The 15,788-nt window shown below is 40.8% G+C and overlaps 1 protein-coding gene across 4 annotated transcripts in view; it reads right to left on the bottom strand.

Annotated features, from left to right (window-relative positions):
• robo3 (roundabout, axon guidance receptor, homolog 3 (Drosophila)) overlaps window positions 1–15,788 on the bottom strand; it is a 143,371-nt gene that overhangs the window by 77,780 nt on the left and 49,803 nt on the right. For 3 of the 4 annotated variants that reach the window (XM_039618791.1, XM_039618792.1, XM_039618793.1), the window contains exon 1: window positions 10,155–10,707. The exons of the other annotated variant lie outside the window; for it this stretch is intronic. In XM_039618791.1, the coding sequence (XP_039474725.1) occupies window positions 10,155–10,218 (64 nt within the window). In that variant the 5' untranslated portion in view covers window positions 10,219–10,707. Of the gene's footprint in view, window positions 1–10,154; window positions 10,708–15,788 lie in introns of those variants that run through there. 4 annotated transcript variants of the gene reach the window in all.

Here is a 15,788-nt window from a genome sequence, read left to right as displayed (position 1 = left end):
AATTGCAGATTGAGCCCAACCAATACATTATATAAGATATCAGCTATTTGCTGATATACTGGCCTCAGCACATAAAGAAGAGACACACCTTATAAGCACGTTAGAAGGGTTGATATTGTTCACCAGAGGGTCCAATAAAATAAGCAAGTAAGTAAAGTAAGTTATTGATTCACTTGTTGCAAAGATAAAACAACGTTATTTTTTTAAAAATTGCATTATCATTTTACCTTAGTAAGGACTTGTAAATAACCACACTTGACAAATGATTTGAGTGTCTAAAAGATTCCAATCAGGTTTTTAACTCACCAAACGTTCGGGTCAGTGTTGATCGTATGTCTGTATCAGCTGACACTAATCTAGACCAACCAGACTTTCTAATATTTCCAATCATTGTTATCTTTACTTCACTTTCTGCAAATATCTCTCAAGACTATGTCTGAAAAATGTCTTTAATTGAACTGTTTCTGATGCATGAACTGTAATTTTTGTGAGAAATGCTAATCAGCAAATCTCTCATCTATGAGGGGAACCCCCCCACCCCACCCTCGCTGCATCTACAAACTCATTAGCCTATAGTGATAATGCTGGCAGGGTTGTGGTCAATAGCAGCTTCTGGTAAACCTAGTAGAGTTTTTCTTTTTCAGGTTTAATCAACTACAAATGTGCTACAGGTGAGTGCCTATCTATCTGCATTGTTACTACATCACAGTAATTCAAAGAGTAGATAGTTGTCTTTAGTCTTTAACATAAAAATTTAAAGTAAATAAACGGAAATAAATAAATCAGATCTAATTTTTTTACATGTCAGTATGTTAACATATATGTTATTGTGTATTTTGAAATTTTAGGAAACCTGTTGCATTTGAATTTGCCTGCCACTTAAAAATGTTACTCCCTTTACATTCGCTTCTCTTCTGTAGCACTAGCTATACTGAAGCTCCACAACCAGAACATCTCTGGATTGTTGATGAGTGGGTACAAATGATGTTTTAAAATCCTTATGTCTATAGGATTCTCTTTTATGTGTTATTGTTCCTTAAAATTTGGATTCAAATCGGAGTGGAAGGCGGACAATGACGTAGAATATTAACTCTCCTCAAATGCGCTAAACTCAGGATAAAGAGTCTGTTTTAAAAATGTGAGCAGAAAATAAGGATAACTTTCTCAAAGTGTAGGAAGTAAAAATCAAATGAATTCAGTCGCCTCGAGACGCTTAAATAAATCCTCAAGTGCAGGTACCAAAAAATAAAACACTTAAGTGCAGTAACAAAGTATTTGTACTTCAGTACTTCCCACCACTGCTTATATACTTACAAACAGTTTAGTCTGTATATATTTATATCATTCCATAGCCTTCCTTCAGCTGTAAAGTGGGATGATACACTAACTTGATTCTTACTTGGTGTAACTACAAAGCTGCTTATTCCAGGAAATAATTCTTCCTATTCAGCATGAAATTTCCCTCCTTATCTGATGAATCTAAAGTGCCAGACTCAAAATCCAAGAGCTCAGCACAGAAAGCACTCTGTATTTAGAATATTTAAATATATATCCCGAAACATGAGTAGAAATGCATTAAAACTTTCAAACAACTTCAATGATTTTCACAAACAGTGGGAGTGAATTAAACCCGTGAGGGTGACGGAGAAATAGCGAGGACAGCGAGTTCACAAAACAAATGAAAAACTGGGAAGAAAACAGCCGAGGGGAGCACCGACCACCACTGCAATGTCCTTTCTGTAATGGAGCCTGAAAAAGTACAGAGCTAGAACTTTGTCTCATCTAGTACAAGAATAAATGTCTTGGTGTGTCCTGTGCTTTTAAAACGAGTACAAAAGAGAACCCACAGATATCTACAGTTGATTCCGAGCCCCAATCCTGCCTTATTGCACCACAAACAAAAGAGACCTTTCATCACTAAGCACATTTACTTCTTCTTAAATGATAAAAAAAATCAGAACACCCAGTAACCCGGTATCTGTCCAAATGGTACAAGACTGGGGCTGATAACTGATCTGCATTTGATCACCGCACCACTGGTATCTTTCAAGACATAAAGTAGAAGGATATCTATTCTGTATCTTTCAAGAACACCTGGGCAATTAATTGAAAATGAATCAAAACTAATTCAGAACCTCTAATTGTGCTCTAAAGTGATTTTGATTTGAAGGCACATCACCCATTGCTGACAGCATTTTCCAAACACAGATGGTACAGTGATAAGTTGGTGGTCAGATTCATGCAGCAAATCCAAGAAGGGTCCTCATTTTGTCTGATATTTGTACAAGGCTCAATCTTGAGGTCAACACAAATCCTGCGCTGCAGCCATAAGTACAAGCTGTCTCCAGCATGCAGCCCACCCCTGAGCCAACCACAGCGACTCACAGAAGGTTTCAGCGCATTGGTGGAGCGTGAATCCAGTCCACAAGGCAAATTATAGGACACACAGAAAACAAATATTATATTATGGAAAACCGTGTAAGGAGCTCTGAAACGCTGAAACGCTAGTTTGCCAAAGAAAATTCTCACTAAGAAGAATCTTCTCAATTAATAATTGATTTATTTCTGGTTTGCAAGTTAAAAAAAAAATCTAAACTATGAATAAAAACTAGAGCAGCAAGCTGAAATCATGAAATTTAGAACATTTCTATATGCAAACAAAAACAAGTATAACAAATAATAGAATAAATAAATTAAAAAAGGATCAAACTAGCCGATAACTGAACTTCTACCAATGGCCTGATCTGAGTAATCACTAACTGTTACACCTCACTTGTATTTGTAAATTTCATATTATAAAGCGCTGTGAAAATGCAGCAAGACAGTTAGGTATAAAAGTTCTATTGAAAATGTAACACTGTGTATGTATCAGAAACGTTTGGTTGACGAAGGCCTTGGAGGGAAAAGGACATAAAACGTGGACGGCACTCCAGCCCAGCGAGTCTTCCAAACCAGACAGGCTGAGAAATGCCTTTCATTTCAATGTGAAGGACTTGAAAATAAATCAGAATACTGCAATACATCAAACACTGCATTCCTTATCGCTCTGTGGTGAATTGTGGTAAAGAAGACAGATTAACCCAGCCTCTGGCTTAGCAAGTCAAATTAAGCCTAAGATGAGCTAACCCTCACACTGCGCTCAAGATAACCGAGCTTCCCTCCATGGTCTGTTCCTCCTGGTTAGAAAAAGTCTTTCTGTTGAAATAAAAGTACCTCTGACTGGCTAACAGGGGGAGCGTAATAATCTTTAAAGAGGGAACAGAGGAGTGAAGAGGATGCTGTAATTCCTTTTCCTCCCTTATTTTTCTTTGTCGAGATTTCTTGTCTCCACCTTCTATTTACTGAAGCTGCAGGAAGTGATTTGGAAATGTGCATTCAGAGTTAAACTGGCAGCAGCGAACGAGGCAAGCTGCAGTTTTTTCCTCCAGCCTTGTACTCTTTAACCCTCTGGGGAACATAAAATGAAGTACTTGCATGACAATACAAAGTGCCAGCCATAAAGAGACAACGGCTTTAACTGAGCCTGTGTTGATCCTAAGCATCTAAATGAGTGGGGTCAACTTTGGAAAAGGAACTTCTGTGTTTTTTATACTGTCTCTGCTGAGGCCGTGAACAGTTTGGTGTGAAAGTGGCCGAAAATGCTTCGTCCTGCTCGTTTCTTTGAAAAGCAGTGATCATGGTAATGTGAGTGAGAATGGCCCTGTGAGTATAGCCTCTTCCTCTGGTGAAGAGACTGTATGGGCTGGATGTTCGTGCAGGCTGACCAGGCAGAAGCTAGAGAGCAAAGTGCATTTTCTGCTCCAACAGGAAGAGAGCATTTTCCCACTAAAAATGTTCCTGGTGGTACAACATGCCTGAGAGACTAGGAAGTTGATTAAGCTTTGATTCACTTACACCTACAGAAACAAGACTGAAGGGCTGCAAAATGTCTTAAAAATGGACATTTCTACTGTTTATTTTGAAACATACTTCAACAAGACTTCACCTGACATTCTGGTATGAATAATCATAATAATGTGGGGGATGTTTCAGCTAAACTGTTCTCTCCAGACCAGCATCCTTCAAGTTATCACAAACCTTGTCGGTTGGAGCTCCAGCAGCCCGCTGGTAACAAGCATCGATTTTGTTTTCCGCTCACTCCACCAAAGCGGTTTCAAGCTTTGAAAGAAGAAGAGAGCAGCAACTGTATTTGGTGACTGAACTCCCACACTTCATCCCATTTCACTGTAAGTGCTCTTTGTGATGAGTGCAGAACGGGGGTAGGTGGGTGGGGGGTGGAGATGGTGCGGGGGGTGGGAAATATAAGCATGGAGATAGTTAGTGGATGGTTTGGCTCCAGAAAGGCTGTATGATGATGGCACGATTGTTCATTATCTCTAATTATCTGTCCATTAGTGATTGCTGACGAAGGTGCAGTCTCTCAGTCGTGTCAAAGAGGAAATCCTCGAGGGGACTCCAAGACAGGAACAAGGCTGGTTGTGGGTGGCCAAACACATCAGTGAGGAAATGCCACTGGTTTCCTGTCCCACAACAGCATATTTCAAGATTAGCCCCTATTGGATGCGTGTCCCCTTATACAAACAGACACAAATGTGCAGGCTGGCTGCTATCTCTCTGAAAATACACATCACACCACACAGCATTTTGAGGGAGGAAAGGGTCGAGACAACGACTTCCTGAAGAGGATCCACGACATCACTAACATGACAAAAGTAAACTATGGTGTGTGGTTTGATTTTGTTCTACTGACTCTTAGCTTGCTAGTCAAACATGAAATAATCTACATGGAGAGTGCCTGTATTATTAAAAAAACCAGCTCATGATAGCAATTAGCTCAATCATATATGAGACACATTTCCAAGACCCTTTATTTAAGTGGTAAAATGCAGCCTTGACGTACTGATGAGGACATTTCAAGTAACACTGGTCCTGATGTATCATTAAGTCATGAAGTGGAAAAACTGTAAAGAGCAAGAGCTGGATTAACATCCATCTGTTGTCACTTCTATAAGTGCTACCAACTCCAAAGATTTTTGAGGTGAAGGTAAGGTGCCTATTAAAGAAATCAATCAATTAGGCATAGCTATCAATCACCCATCAGGGCAAACAAAGTCCTCCTATCCCCAACTCGATGTGTGTATCGACACCGTCATCAGAAAAAAAAGCTGTCCCTGTCAGATTTTTACCTTGCCATTAAATCATCAACAGTAGCTGTCAGTTTCTGGCTACTACGGCATCACCTTGACACATCCGTGTAGAAAATAATCCATTATCAGGTGGCTTTTTCTCATGCAGAGCTTTTGAGTGCCAGACTCACAAATATATCCACAGCACTGAGTTACTGCTCTGACAGCTGTGGCAGTACCCACGGGCTTTTTCTTTGACTCTCCAGCAGTCGGAGTTATGTCACTGCTTCAAACATCGGCAGATAATATAAACAGGATAAACATGAAATCTGATTGGCTGCTTCACCAGTCAGATTTCATGATGACCTCACCCTTTATTAGGCAGATAGTCAGACACTGAAGCGATAAAAGGATGAGGAGTGTTAGTGTTTGTAAGAACAATGCAAACACTGCTTAATCATCCAGGTAAGGAAATCCCATTAAGTTGAATGTGTTCATATGGGAGAAATGTTTTGTCACTCATCCAAGTGACTGAAGGTCAGCACCACTGACTAACAATGGGCTCAGATTCATGTCTCACTGCCAGCCGGAATGCAATTCGCACAAACAGTTATTATGTTTAAGGGAGAATGAGTTTTTCACAGAGGGCAGGTAGGTTTGGATAACATATTTCCCTTATTAAGTGAAATGATTATTCAAAAACTGTACTTGGGATATCTTTGTCTCTATCTCTCTCTCCCTCTCTCTCTATATATATGTCTGTGACAATGTGTGTCTACAAAAACCTAAGGAAGGAAGAGGGTTGATTTCATGACACTGTACGTGTCTGGACACATACGGGGGACACAAATACAATCTGAGGGGAAAACTTTAGACACTTTTGAATCTTTTTTGGTCTCACTGCGGTGAAATACTTGCTATTTCATTTTATTATTATCTATATGAAGATTTTTTTTTTCCTGTCTCAACTCTCTTTGGGAAAATGCACACACCAAATGCCTCTTTGAAGCAGGCAGACATATCGGATGTGTCCCATTTTTGCGGGCACAGAGGATGCAGGAGGCCAGCCTCTCTGGAAGTTGTCAGATGCTGCGTTTGGCAGGGACTTTTTGACACAGCGTGTGAATTTATGCATGTCACTTTAATCATTTGCTAATGACAGCGATGAAGACCGCAGTGACTACGATACAGAAAACAACACCTCTATCACATGAAGTGTCCAATAACAGGCTGCACAAGCAACCCTCATGGCACAATACTGTTTTGTCTCCTTCTGTGTTGTGACCAGCTTTGCCTAAAACCACTGAAATCTAATGTTGAAGCAATCCATCTGTCTGCAGCCCAAGGCTGGAAGCTTAGGTATACTGTGTTGGGCCCTAAAGGCAGTTGCACTTGAGACCTTCAAGGAGTAGGGAGTGCTAACTTGTCCTGTCAGCACCTGCTGCTAAATAGAGATGAGTTTAAGTCCTTTCCCTTGATGCCTGATGAAGAAGGAGCTCAGTGTTTGTTGATTTTGGCTCGCTGTGGTAGGAACATGCAGCATAGATAATAAGCAGTGCCATTAAGAGAGGGAGTGCAAGCCTTAGTTTGCAGATGAACGAGCGAAAACACCCCACTGATATGTTTACAAAGTGTTTTTATTTATTTACTACAGACCAGTACACAAATAACTTGTTATTAATGCATCATAAGGTGTAGTCAATCTGATGCGTAATGCATATTTGGGACTGTGAAATTCTATTATCATGGGTACACACATAATGAGCGGCTGTTCAACGACAAGCATACGCAAATTCACCTCATGTTTATTTTAGCATTACTTATTATTCATTTCTAGAACTGGTTGACTAGCAGCTGGAAAAAAGCGAAACTACTCAAATAGTTAGCAGCACGGTGGCACGGTGGTTAGCACTGTTGCCGCACAGCAAGAAGGTCCTGAGTTCAATTCCACCATCAGGCCGGGGTCTTTCTGTGTGGAGTTTGCATGTTCTCCCGTGTTTGCGTGGGTTCCCTCGGTACTGCTTCCTCCCACCGTCCAAAGACATGCAGCTTGTGGGGATAGGTTAATTGGATAATCAAAATTGCCACTAGGTGTGAATGTGCGAGTGAATGTGAGTGCGAATGGTTGTCTGTCCCTGTGTGTTGGCCTGCGACAGACTGGCGACCTGTCCAGGGTGTACCCGCCTCTCGCCCTAGACAGCTGGGATAGGCTCCAGCGCCCCAGCGACCCTGAAAAAGGATAAGCGGAAGCGAATGGATGGATGGATGGATGGATACTCAAATAAGATTCAGAGAGTGGATGGATGATTAACGCTGCTGATTCTGAGGTAACAGGAGGAGGACGTTTAGTTCCCTGCTCTGATTTTGAGTGTTATTTTTCAACTGGCGCAAGTTAGGATCTTCTTGTAGCTTGAATGCTATACTGTGCCTCATTTCAGTGCATCATGGTTGAATGTATTGACAGCCTAATTGATCTGTGCAGAACAGATGGGCAGGCAGGTGGGGGGAGGAGGAAGGTACACTCACTGTGCGAGTGCGTGTTTGTTCTCGGAAATGACTACAAAGGTTTTTGTGTCTTTTTTCTTTCTGCAGAAAAGAATGTTGTCAGTATTCCAAAAGCAAAAACAAAATGAGCTACTGCATATTGGAGTGCTGTTATGAGCCATTCCAGTCGGTGGTGATGACTGTAACATATAAAAATAACAAAGTAAATCTGGGTTTGCAATGTGGAGTGCGGCTGGTAAAAGTCTCGCGCTGGGCTTCCATCTGAATAACCACCTAAATGGAACGGTGCTATCTCATTTTCGAAACACTGTACTGATTGCTGACTGCCAACAGAATTCACAAGAACTGTTTTGTATCAGTGCCTATTAGTACGTCCATGGGTTTGTGCAAAAAGCATTTTTCAAACAGCACATTCATCTCTGTGGGACACATCTTAGAAACTCGGAAAAATAAAAATACACATCTTCTTTTTACTTTCAGTTTAGTCATTCACGTGGTTTTGGGTTTAGAGTGAACTGGTCTTTCTGCCATGAGGACCCAGCGGTTGTTCCCCAACTTTAAAGAGGACTACTCAGACGTCTCAATGCAATCTCAGCTGCAGTTATAACTCCTGTCAAACTGTCCTTGATCAATCCATTAATCCCCTCCAACACCTCCTCCACTGTAACTCATTGAGGCTGACAGCATGCCTGAAAAGCCTTTTGCGCAAAATGCACAACTGCCAGAAACAGAAGAAAGGGTTTTAAACAATGGGCATCTCGGTAATTGTGCTATTTCAGCCACATTACACCCCACGGCACTTCCCTCCCTGAAGGAAATGGAGCTGTGCGCTCAGACTGTAATTACAGAGTGGTTATCTAGGTTTGGTGTCGGCTTTTTCATCTGGCAACTAGTCTGGTGAGGACATCCACATCGCAACAAAGCAGCTGTTTCCAGCTCCTGCCTTGAAGTCACATCAATAAAGTACATTGTAAACACATGAGTCACTGACAGTCATAGGAGAAGAGTTTCCTGAGGTCATCGTGGTGACTGATAGTGACAGCGGTGATTGGCAGATTCCAGTGTCATATTACTGGAAAAACAGTCTGAGACCAGACTCTGTGACTCTGGCTCCGCATGAACGGCCCCTTCACACGAAGACGAGGGATGGAGAATCATTCCTAAACTCTCCTTCATTGCATCTTCTTCTCTACACATATCTGTGCTGGCACTGATCTGAAGCTTCGTCTTCCTTTTAATCTATGCCACTTTGTATAACAGTGTCAGAGTGTGACAAAAACACACATTTAAATGTAAATTTACCGACGGCGGAAAAAAAGGCTGCCGCTAAAAACAGTACAGTCGGTACAGTTCGCTTTTATTTAACTCACCGTGTGTTTGCTAAAGTGAAAATAAGCAGCTTTAATCCAGCCTTTATAGTCCCAGAGGAGCATCTGGAGTCAGTGAAGGAGCACTTTCACAGATGCTGAGTTCATAGGCAATGTTTACAGGCTTGTAAAAGGGAGCCTCAGCAGTGGGGCTGGGCCCAAAGACACCACACTGTCACAAACTACATCATCCCACTTGCATCAAAAAAAATTGCTTTAGTACATCACACACGGAGGTTCATCTGTGCTGAACACAGACATGTATGTATGTTGACAAAGAGCCTGTAGCCAACTGGCAGCAATTTCAGTTATACACGTGTGATTGAGGGAGGATCTGAGGATCCAGCAGTCTCATTTAAGCATGTCTCTATCATCCCAGAGGTGTCTGATGTCTACAAGAAAGAGCCATAGTATGACTCCTGGTGTGCGTATGTGGCAGATTTCACTTCTGAAAGCTGAAATCAAAAGCACCATATGCATACGTCTGAAGGCAGAGTCATGAAACAACAAAAGCCAATATTGTGCATCATACATTTATATCCAGGGATCCGGTGACGCTTAAACCTACACTGTTTGGTACTCTCCACCACACAGACTGGGACATAGAGGAGCTGCTTAACATTTTACATGCAGCAGCAGCAGCTGGTAAAGGCTTTTTCCACCAAACCTTGTACAGTAGCAAGAAAGCATGCATTTTTTAGCAGTGCTGTCCACAGAGGGACTCAAACTTTCAACCCTCCCACACTCACTTACAGTAGTGGAGAAGGAACTGAAGGGTTTTTGTTTCACAATTGCATTGTGCCCATAAAATATGTTCATCTAATGGGCCCAATGCTGGAGATAAATGAGGCAGCAAAGTCAGATTTCTGTGGGGAGCAGATGCTGGTGATAATCCAGTATCCCCTGGGCAGGTCACACAGTAAAGCTGCATATGGGCAACTCTGCTGTCTGTTGTTCCTAAGTGGCCTTTTAAGTGACATCATCTAGGAGGATTACTCACTTATGCACAAATGCTGACATAAAGGGGGGCTTCCTACAAGATCAGCTGACTGATGTGAAATAGTAACTTTGTAAACTTTACATAACGGACATTATACAAGTGTTTTGTTTGTTTGTTTGTTAACTATAACCACAAAACAACCAATTTAAAACTTACCATATGCCAAACTTCCGAGTGCAAATACAACCAGTAAGGGAACCAGAGCCGGACGGTACTCCATTATACAAATGTGCACATAGGTAGATAAGGTTGGTGGCAGTCTTCAGGCTGTCCAGCAGCAGCAGCACTTATAATTTCCACACAGACGCACAAATGAGCGCCAGCCTATGGGATGAAATGTCAGCAACCAGCAGCGGACTCCGCAGGCAGCATCTCAGCCGCTCTACAAATAAACCACAAGTTCAAACTTTAATCCCTCAACGCTTCTGCAAAATCTGCGCTTAGTGTCGTACAAAGCAAGCTGCAGGTGATGATCGGAGGGGCGGCTGAGAGTGAGGGGAAGGCAGCGCCCGGTCAATGAGTCCCGTTTTTTCCTCTTTTTGTTTGTTTTTAACAGAGGAGAAACATTCATCAGGGCTTCCTCCTATAGAAAAACAGCCCCAAAGTAGCCGGAGTCATCGTACCGGGAGGAAACGTCCACTTTGTTAAAAGCTCAGCTCCATGTGTGTCACTGCTCCGTCCCTCTCTGCCGCTCCGCCACCAGCACTGAGCCTCAGCAGCAAACAGTGCGCTCCCGGTGCCAAAGCACACCACGGTAACAGAGGCCACAATGGCATTACCGGCTTCCGCTTGTGCTTTCAAAATAAAATTCTGATGAAGCAACCTGATGCAATGCCTACGGCTATATTATAAATTGATAAGTTAGAAAAGCATAGCTTTAAGAGGGCAATCTTTGGAAAATGAGTATTAAAAAACATCTGTGTTAATGCCAGTGGAGCCTGTATCTCATGTCTGCGGCAGATCTTGACAGACCTAACAAAATGCGATTGGTTACAGAAATCATTCAACATGTCAGGATTTTTATGCACCACATCTAATAGCTTCGACTCCGGATTCGGGATTAGAACGGTCTATCTATCTATCTATCTATCTATCTATCTATCTATCTGCAGAGAGAGAGAAAGAGAACCTACACTTCCTGTTTGTTGTTATCTTTTTTTAATATTATATTAACAAAAGTACATCTAAATTAAGCTTTCTGTTCTTTCAGTTGCGACAAAAGCTCCAGCCTGCTGTAACAGTATGCTGAAGGCAGACTCAGCATGCCTCCGGTTCATCCTTGTTTAACTCCGACTAACTTTACCACTCCAGTGCCATTCTCTTAAAGGGCCAGTGCGCTCAATTTCAATGCGTATGTTGCGGGAGCCTCTGAGGGACCTTTACAGTTAAACCTTTTCAGGCTGTAATGTTCGTACCTTCTAACCAACAAAACATGATAAGACCATGACCAGTTAGTCATTTATGTTAAATTCAGATTGAAATAAACTTCAGGAACTTAGAGACAATTATAATAAAAGAGCAAAAGTTACTAGTGGAAATATTTACTTGTTTTTTTGTTTTTTTTCAGCCATTACTGTGAGTGATTACTCAGTGTGCTTGATATGGACATGAAAAGTAGATACGGTTCGTGTTTCGTCAGATTGTATTTTGGCTATAATTGTAACTTAGATGAAGATTAGAGACGAGTAACCAACACAGAATCCCACAAGTAATCCAAACAGTTTAGTACTTTTTCTCTGTTGCTCTGTTTTCGTGTCCTCTATGCGCCGGTAAGATGTTTCCCACTCAAGCTGAGAATTTTCCTAAGCATTGAGAAGACGTCACCATGCTGTTCAAAAAAATCCAGATGTATAATATGCAATCAAAAACAGCTTGGACACTTTATCTTACATCTATATAGTTATATATGAATATTTTGCATCCTTGAATATGCCATGAAGAGCATGAATGCTAACGTACTGCTGCAAAGATTCATGATCTTTGCATTCATTCAGAAACCACTTTTTTTTTTCTTAAACTGAACTCATAATACTCAATGAGGCGCAAATGTCAGCTTTTATCTCATGGCTGTTATCTAACCACACAGGCATAAATGATTTTGGCAATAGTTTGAATCCAAATGCAAATTTCTCTTACATGTGTACGACCTTTGATTGTGCCGACTGTGATGCTATGTATACAAATCAGGCGATAGAAATGACTCAGGCACTAAAAGATGCAAACAACCCCCCCACACTGCTGCAAAATGTCACTATTTATCTGAGCACAGGCTCTGCCTGCAACTGATGGAAAGCGAAAAGCAATATTACATGTGCCAGGAGATACGGCAAACTGCAGCCAATGAAACTTGACTTAAGAGCCACAATTCTGCAATAAGGAATGATTGGCTAGAGTGCTGTTGAGCTGAATAAATATTAGGGGTCAGAAAGACCTGGTAAACACACAGCTCTTGACATTTATAGAAATGCATTGAATGGTGGTTTGCATCAAGCTGCGCATACTAAGTTGAGCTTTAACACATTCTGTCTCGCTGTGTTCTCAGCATTGCATGAAACAGAAATAATTCCACATCAGTAAGGTCACAGTGTCTGCTGCAGAGGGCTGAAAATAAATTCTCTCTTTTTGGGTTAGCAGGAAAAATGAGAAGCAAGCGCCACTTAAACACCCCTGATATTTCTTTCATGTTTTATGCATGTACATGTTTAATTTAATTGCAGAAACTGATTAATTGAGCATTGCTCTGTGATTGAATAAAACATGATGAGGCCCTCCACTTAAACGCATTTCCGTTTGTCTGTGACTGATGCCGCTACTTTGGTGCTTTCATCAAACATTTGGCATAGCTGTCAGTGGAATCAAGCACTCCATGAATTCAGACTAATTATCCACATTAGGAACTGAATTACAATGACAGCCCATCAGTGTGGATTGGTGCTATGCAACACATTTGCAGCTGAGCCGTAGACCACAAAATTTTGCCCTTTCCACACACAAAGATTTGTGTGTGGAAAGGGCATAATTTTTGCTATTCATTTGAAAGCATTGTAAAGGCCACATAGAGTCAACTTTTGTGAAATGCCAGCATTAAAACATTTCCTGGCATTCCTGGCAGCATAGGAAAAGACGGCCTCTATAATATATGGAGGCTAATTGATGGTTTGGTTGGCAGGAGACTTTTCATTGCCCTACCTCTAGACCAGCCAGTGTTTGAACAGAGTCTCTGGAATCTACAAACAATAAATGTGAATCCAAATAAAAAAAGAGTGTTTCCACAGTTGTTTAGAACAGATCCACTAAAAGAGTTGAATCCAGCACATGGCAAGCACGCTTCAAGACAAAAGTATCATCATATTCAGTAAAGCACCGGGCAGCTGAGCCTACTTTATAAATAAACTAATGACTTTAAGTGAAAGCAGCCTATGATGTATGAAGGATCTTTTTTCCCCCTCTTTTGGCCGAGGTTGCACTGTTTCTCCAGGCCGTTTAACTGTTCCACTCTGAATGGCTTTCAAATGCCTTTCAGAAGAATGAGAAATATCAAGTATCCCCCAAACATCAATTTATGGAAACCAAATAAGCCTTTCAGACCAACGTACCACACACATATCATTTACATATAAGCTCCAAAATAATCAAAAGGAAAGAGACTTGTTATTTAAAAGTCTATTCATTTATTTAAGATGAGACAGAGCTCATTTTGCATGCATGTGTGATGCAAACAACAAACTATCAGTGCTTTGTCATTTTAAGGAAAATTAATGTCTTGCACTTATCACCATGAAGGGTTTTCTAAAGAGTGCTTTCAGTATATGAAGCCATCCCAATGACATCGAGTAGTTGTGGAGACGGATTAATGCTTAAAAAATATACAATTTCTTTTGGCTTCATCCTTCTTCTTTAAGCAGCATTGTTGTAGGTGAAACCTGTGGCTCCATGATTCATGAAGTGTCAAAATGTATTACTTCCTGTCCAAGGATGTCTATAGATGTGACTGACTTTTTCACCTCTGAGGACAGAACAATAAATGACCTTGGAGATGTCCATTAAATGGAAAATGACATATTTTGTTCTTTCTTTGTGTCTTTTAAAATGGGGGGGTCATTTTAAGGAGACAGTACATGGCTGGTGCAGGACCACTCTAAGTACAATAGATGGATTTATTGTTGTTTTTTTAAAGAACGCATCATATTCATCATATGCATTGTGTTCCAGTTTTCCAATTTTAGATTTAAACAAATAAAGACACAGTAGACATTGAGACACTGATGGTACCAGTCCACATAATATGATATTCCCAGGGTGTGGCTGTGTTTTTGAGTTGAGCATTCTTATTATATTTTGAGTTGTGCTGCCAATTACAGTTTTTGTTGTACTGCTTTATTGTTTAACTTTGAAGGATAGTTTTGCTTTGCTTTTTTTTTTTTTAACCTAGTTTTACTTTTTGCTTTTTAAATTAGTTGCATGTGTACTTTTAGTTCTTTGTCACATTGTTTCACAGCCTTCCTCCATCTCTTGCTCTTGGGTCGTCTCATCTAATTTCATGACCTTTTGATGTAAAGATGGAGCGCTACACATGGCAAACCTTGGTATTTGCTTTTCTCGAATTTGCCAACATAATTTTCTCCTGTTCGTTACTGGAAGGCAAACAAGATTTTCCTTATTTTCGTGCTTAAAAGACCATATGAACTGATGTATTGTTCTTCCCACAGAGAAATGGCCAACATCCTTTACCAGAACCACTTCCTTCCTGCCTATAAATCACCATTAATGTATAAAAACAGTGATGGCAGTGCTGATATTGCTGGGAGTGTTCAAGGAGCAGTTTTGCATGCCTACAATTACAAGAGCTGATAAAGCTGAGGAAGAGGGAAAGTAAAAGTCTCTCAGATATATACGCCCACAGCTGTTGATGTCAGAGATTAGCCTTCTGTGAATTCATTGGCTAAGTGCAAATATGCAAATGCTTAAAATAATTGCTATTTAGCTCCCCCAAACTTGAGCTCTGATTTAAAGCTAAAAATGTTTTTTCAACAATGCAAGTTCATCTTTTAAAGTACCTTTAAAACCCCTGAAAGGCTAACCATGAGAGAACAATTTAAAGTTGGAAACAGCCACTGCTAAACCATTAACAAAACTTGAAGCAGAAAATAACAGAATATTAAGATGGAATCAGTGGCACACTGCCTAGGAGACACTGTACATTCTGAGTCACATGCATATGCCCCTATATATGATGATGCAGCAGAGCATGGAGAATAAGTCATTAAGTCTATTGCTTATAATCTCAGTAGGCAGACGCACGAATTCGTGTTACCTTGAAATGCCATTAAATGCTTATCATCGAGACATTTGAACCATTGAACCAAGGTTTCTCCTCCATTTCTAGTAATAAGACCCCCAAACGTCTGCACCTTTTTTTTAAACTCATGGTGGGTAATGAGAGGACAGCCCCCTCAAGAGGATCCAATGAACGAATTCTAGTATAGATTAATTGATTAGGAGGGTGGCGCTCTAAGATGACAATATATCTCTTTATTGATCTACCTTTCAATGGGAATAGCTGTTATCCAACCTCCCTCAGGGACGAAAAGAAAAAAGAGGAAAAAATACGAGGGGGAGATGGTAAAGCAGTCCAGCTAGGTGGGCAACTAATTTCCTGTTTCTCTTGCTGACTTTTCTCAACTTGGATTCAGTCCCACAGTGTGAATAAAAGGAAATATGGGCAAGAGATCCAGTGGATTGACATCCAGACTAGAGCTCTATTGTCTCTCTACTATCTCTGCTCCTATA

Source organism: Oreochromis aureus, linkage group 10 (genome assembly GCF_013358895.1).
Source record: "Oreochromis aureus strain Israel breed Guangdong linkage group 10, ZZ_aureus, whole genome shotgun sequence".
Lineage (NCBI taxonomy): Eukaryota > Metazoa > Chordata > Actinopteri > Cichliformes > Cichlidae > Oreochromis > Oreochromis aureus.
This window is presented reverse-complemented; position numbering and strand designations above follow the sequence as displayed.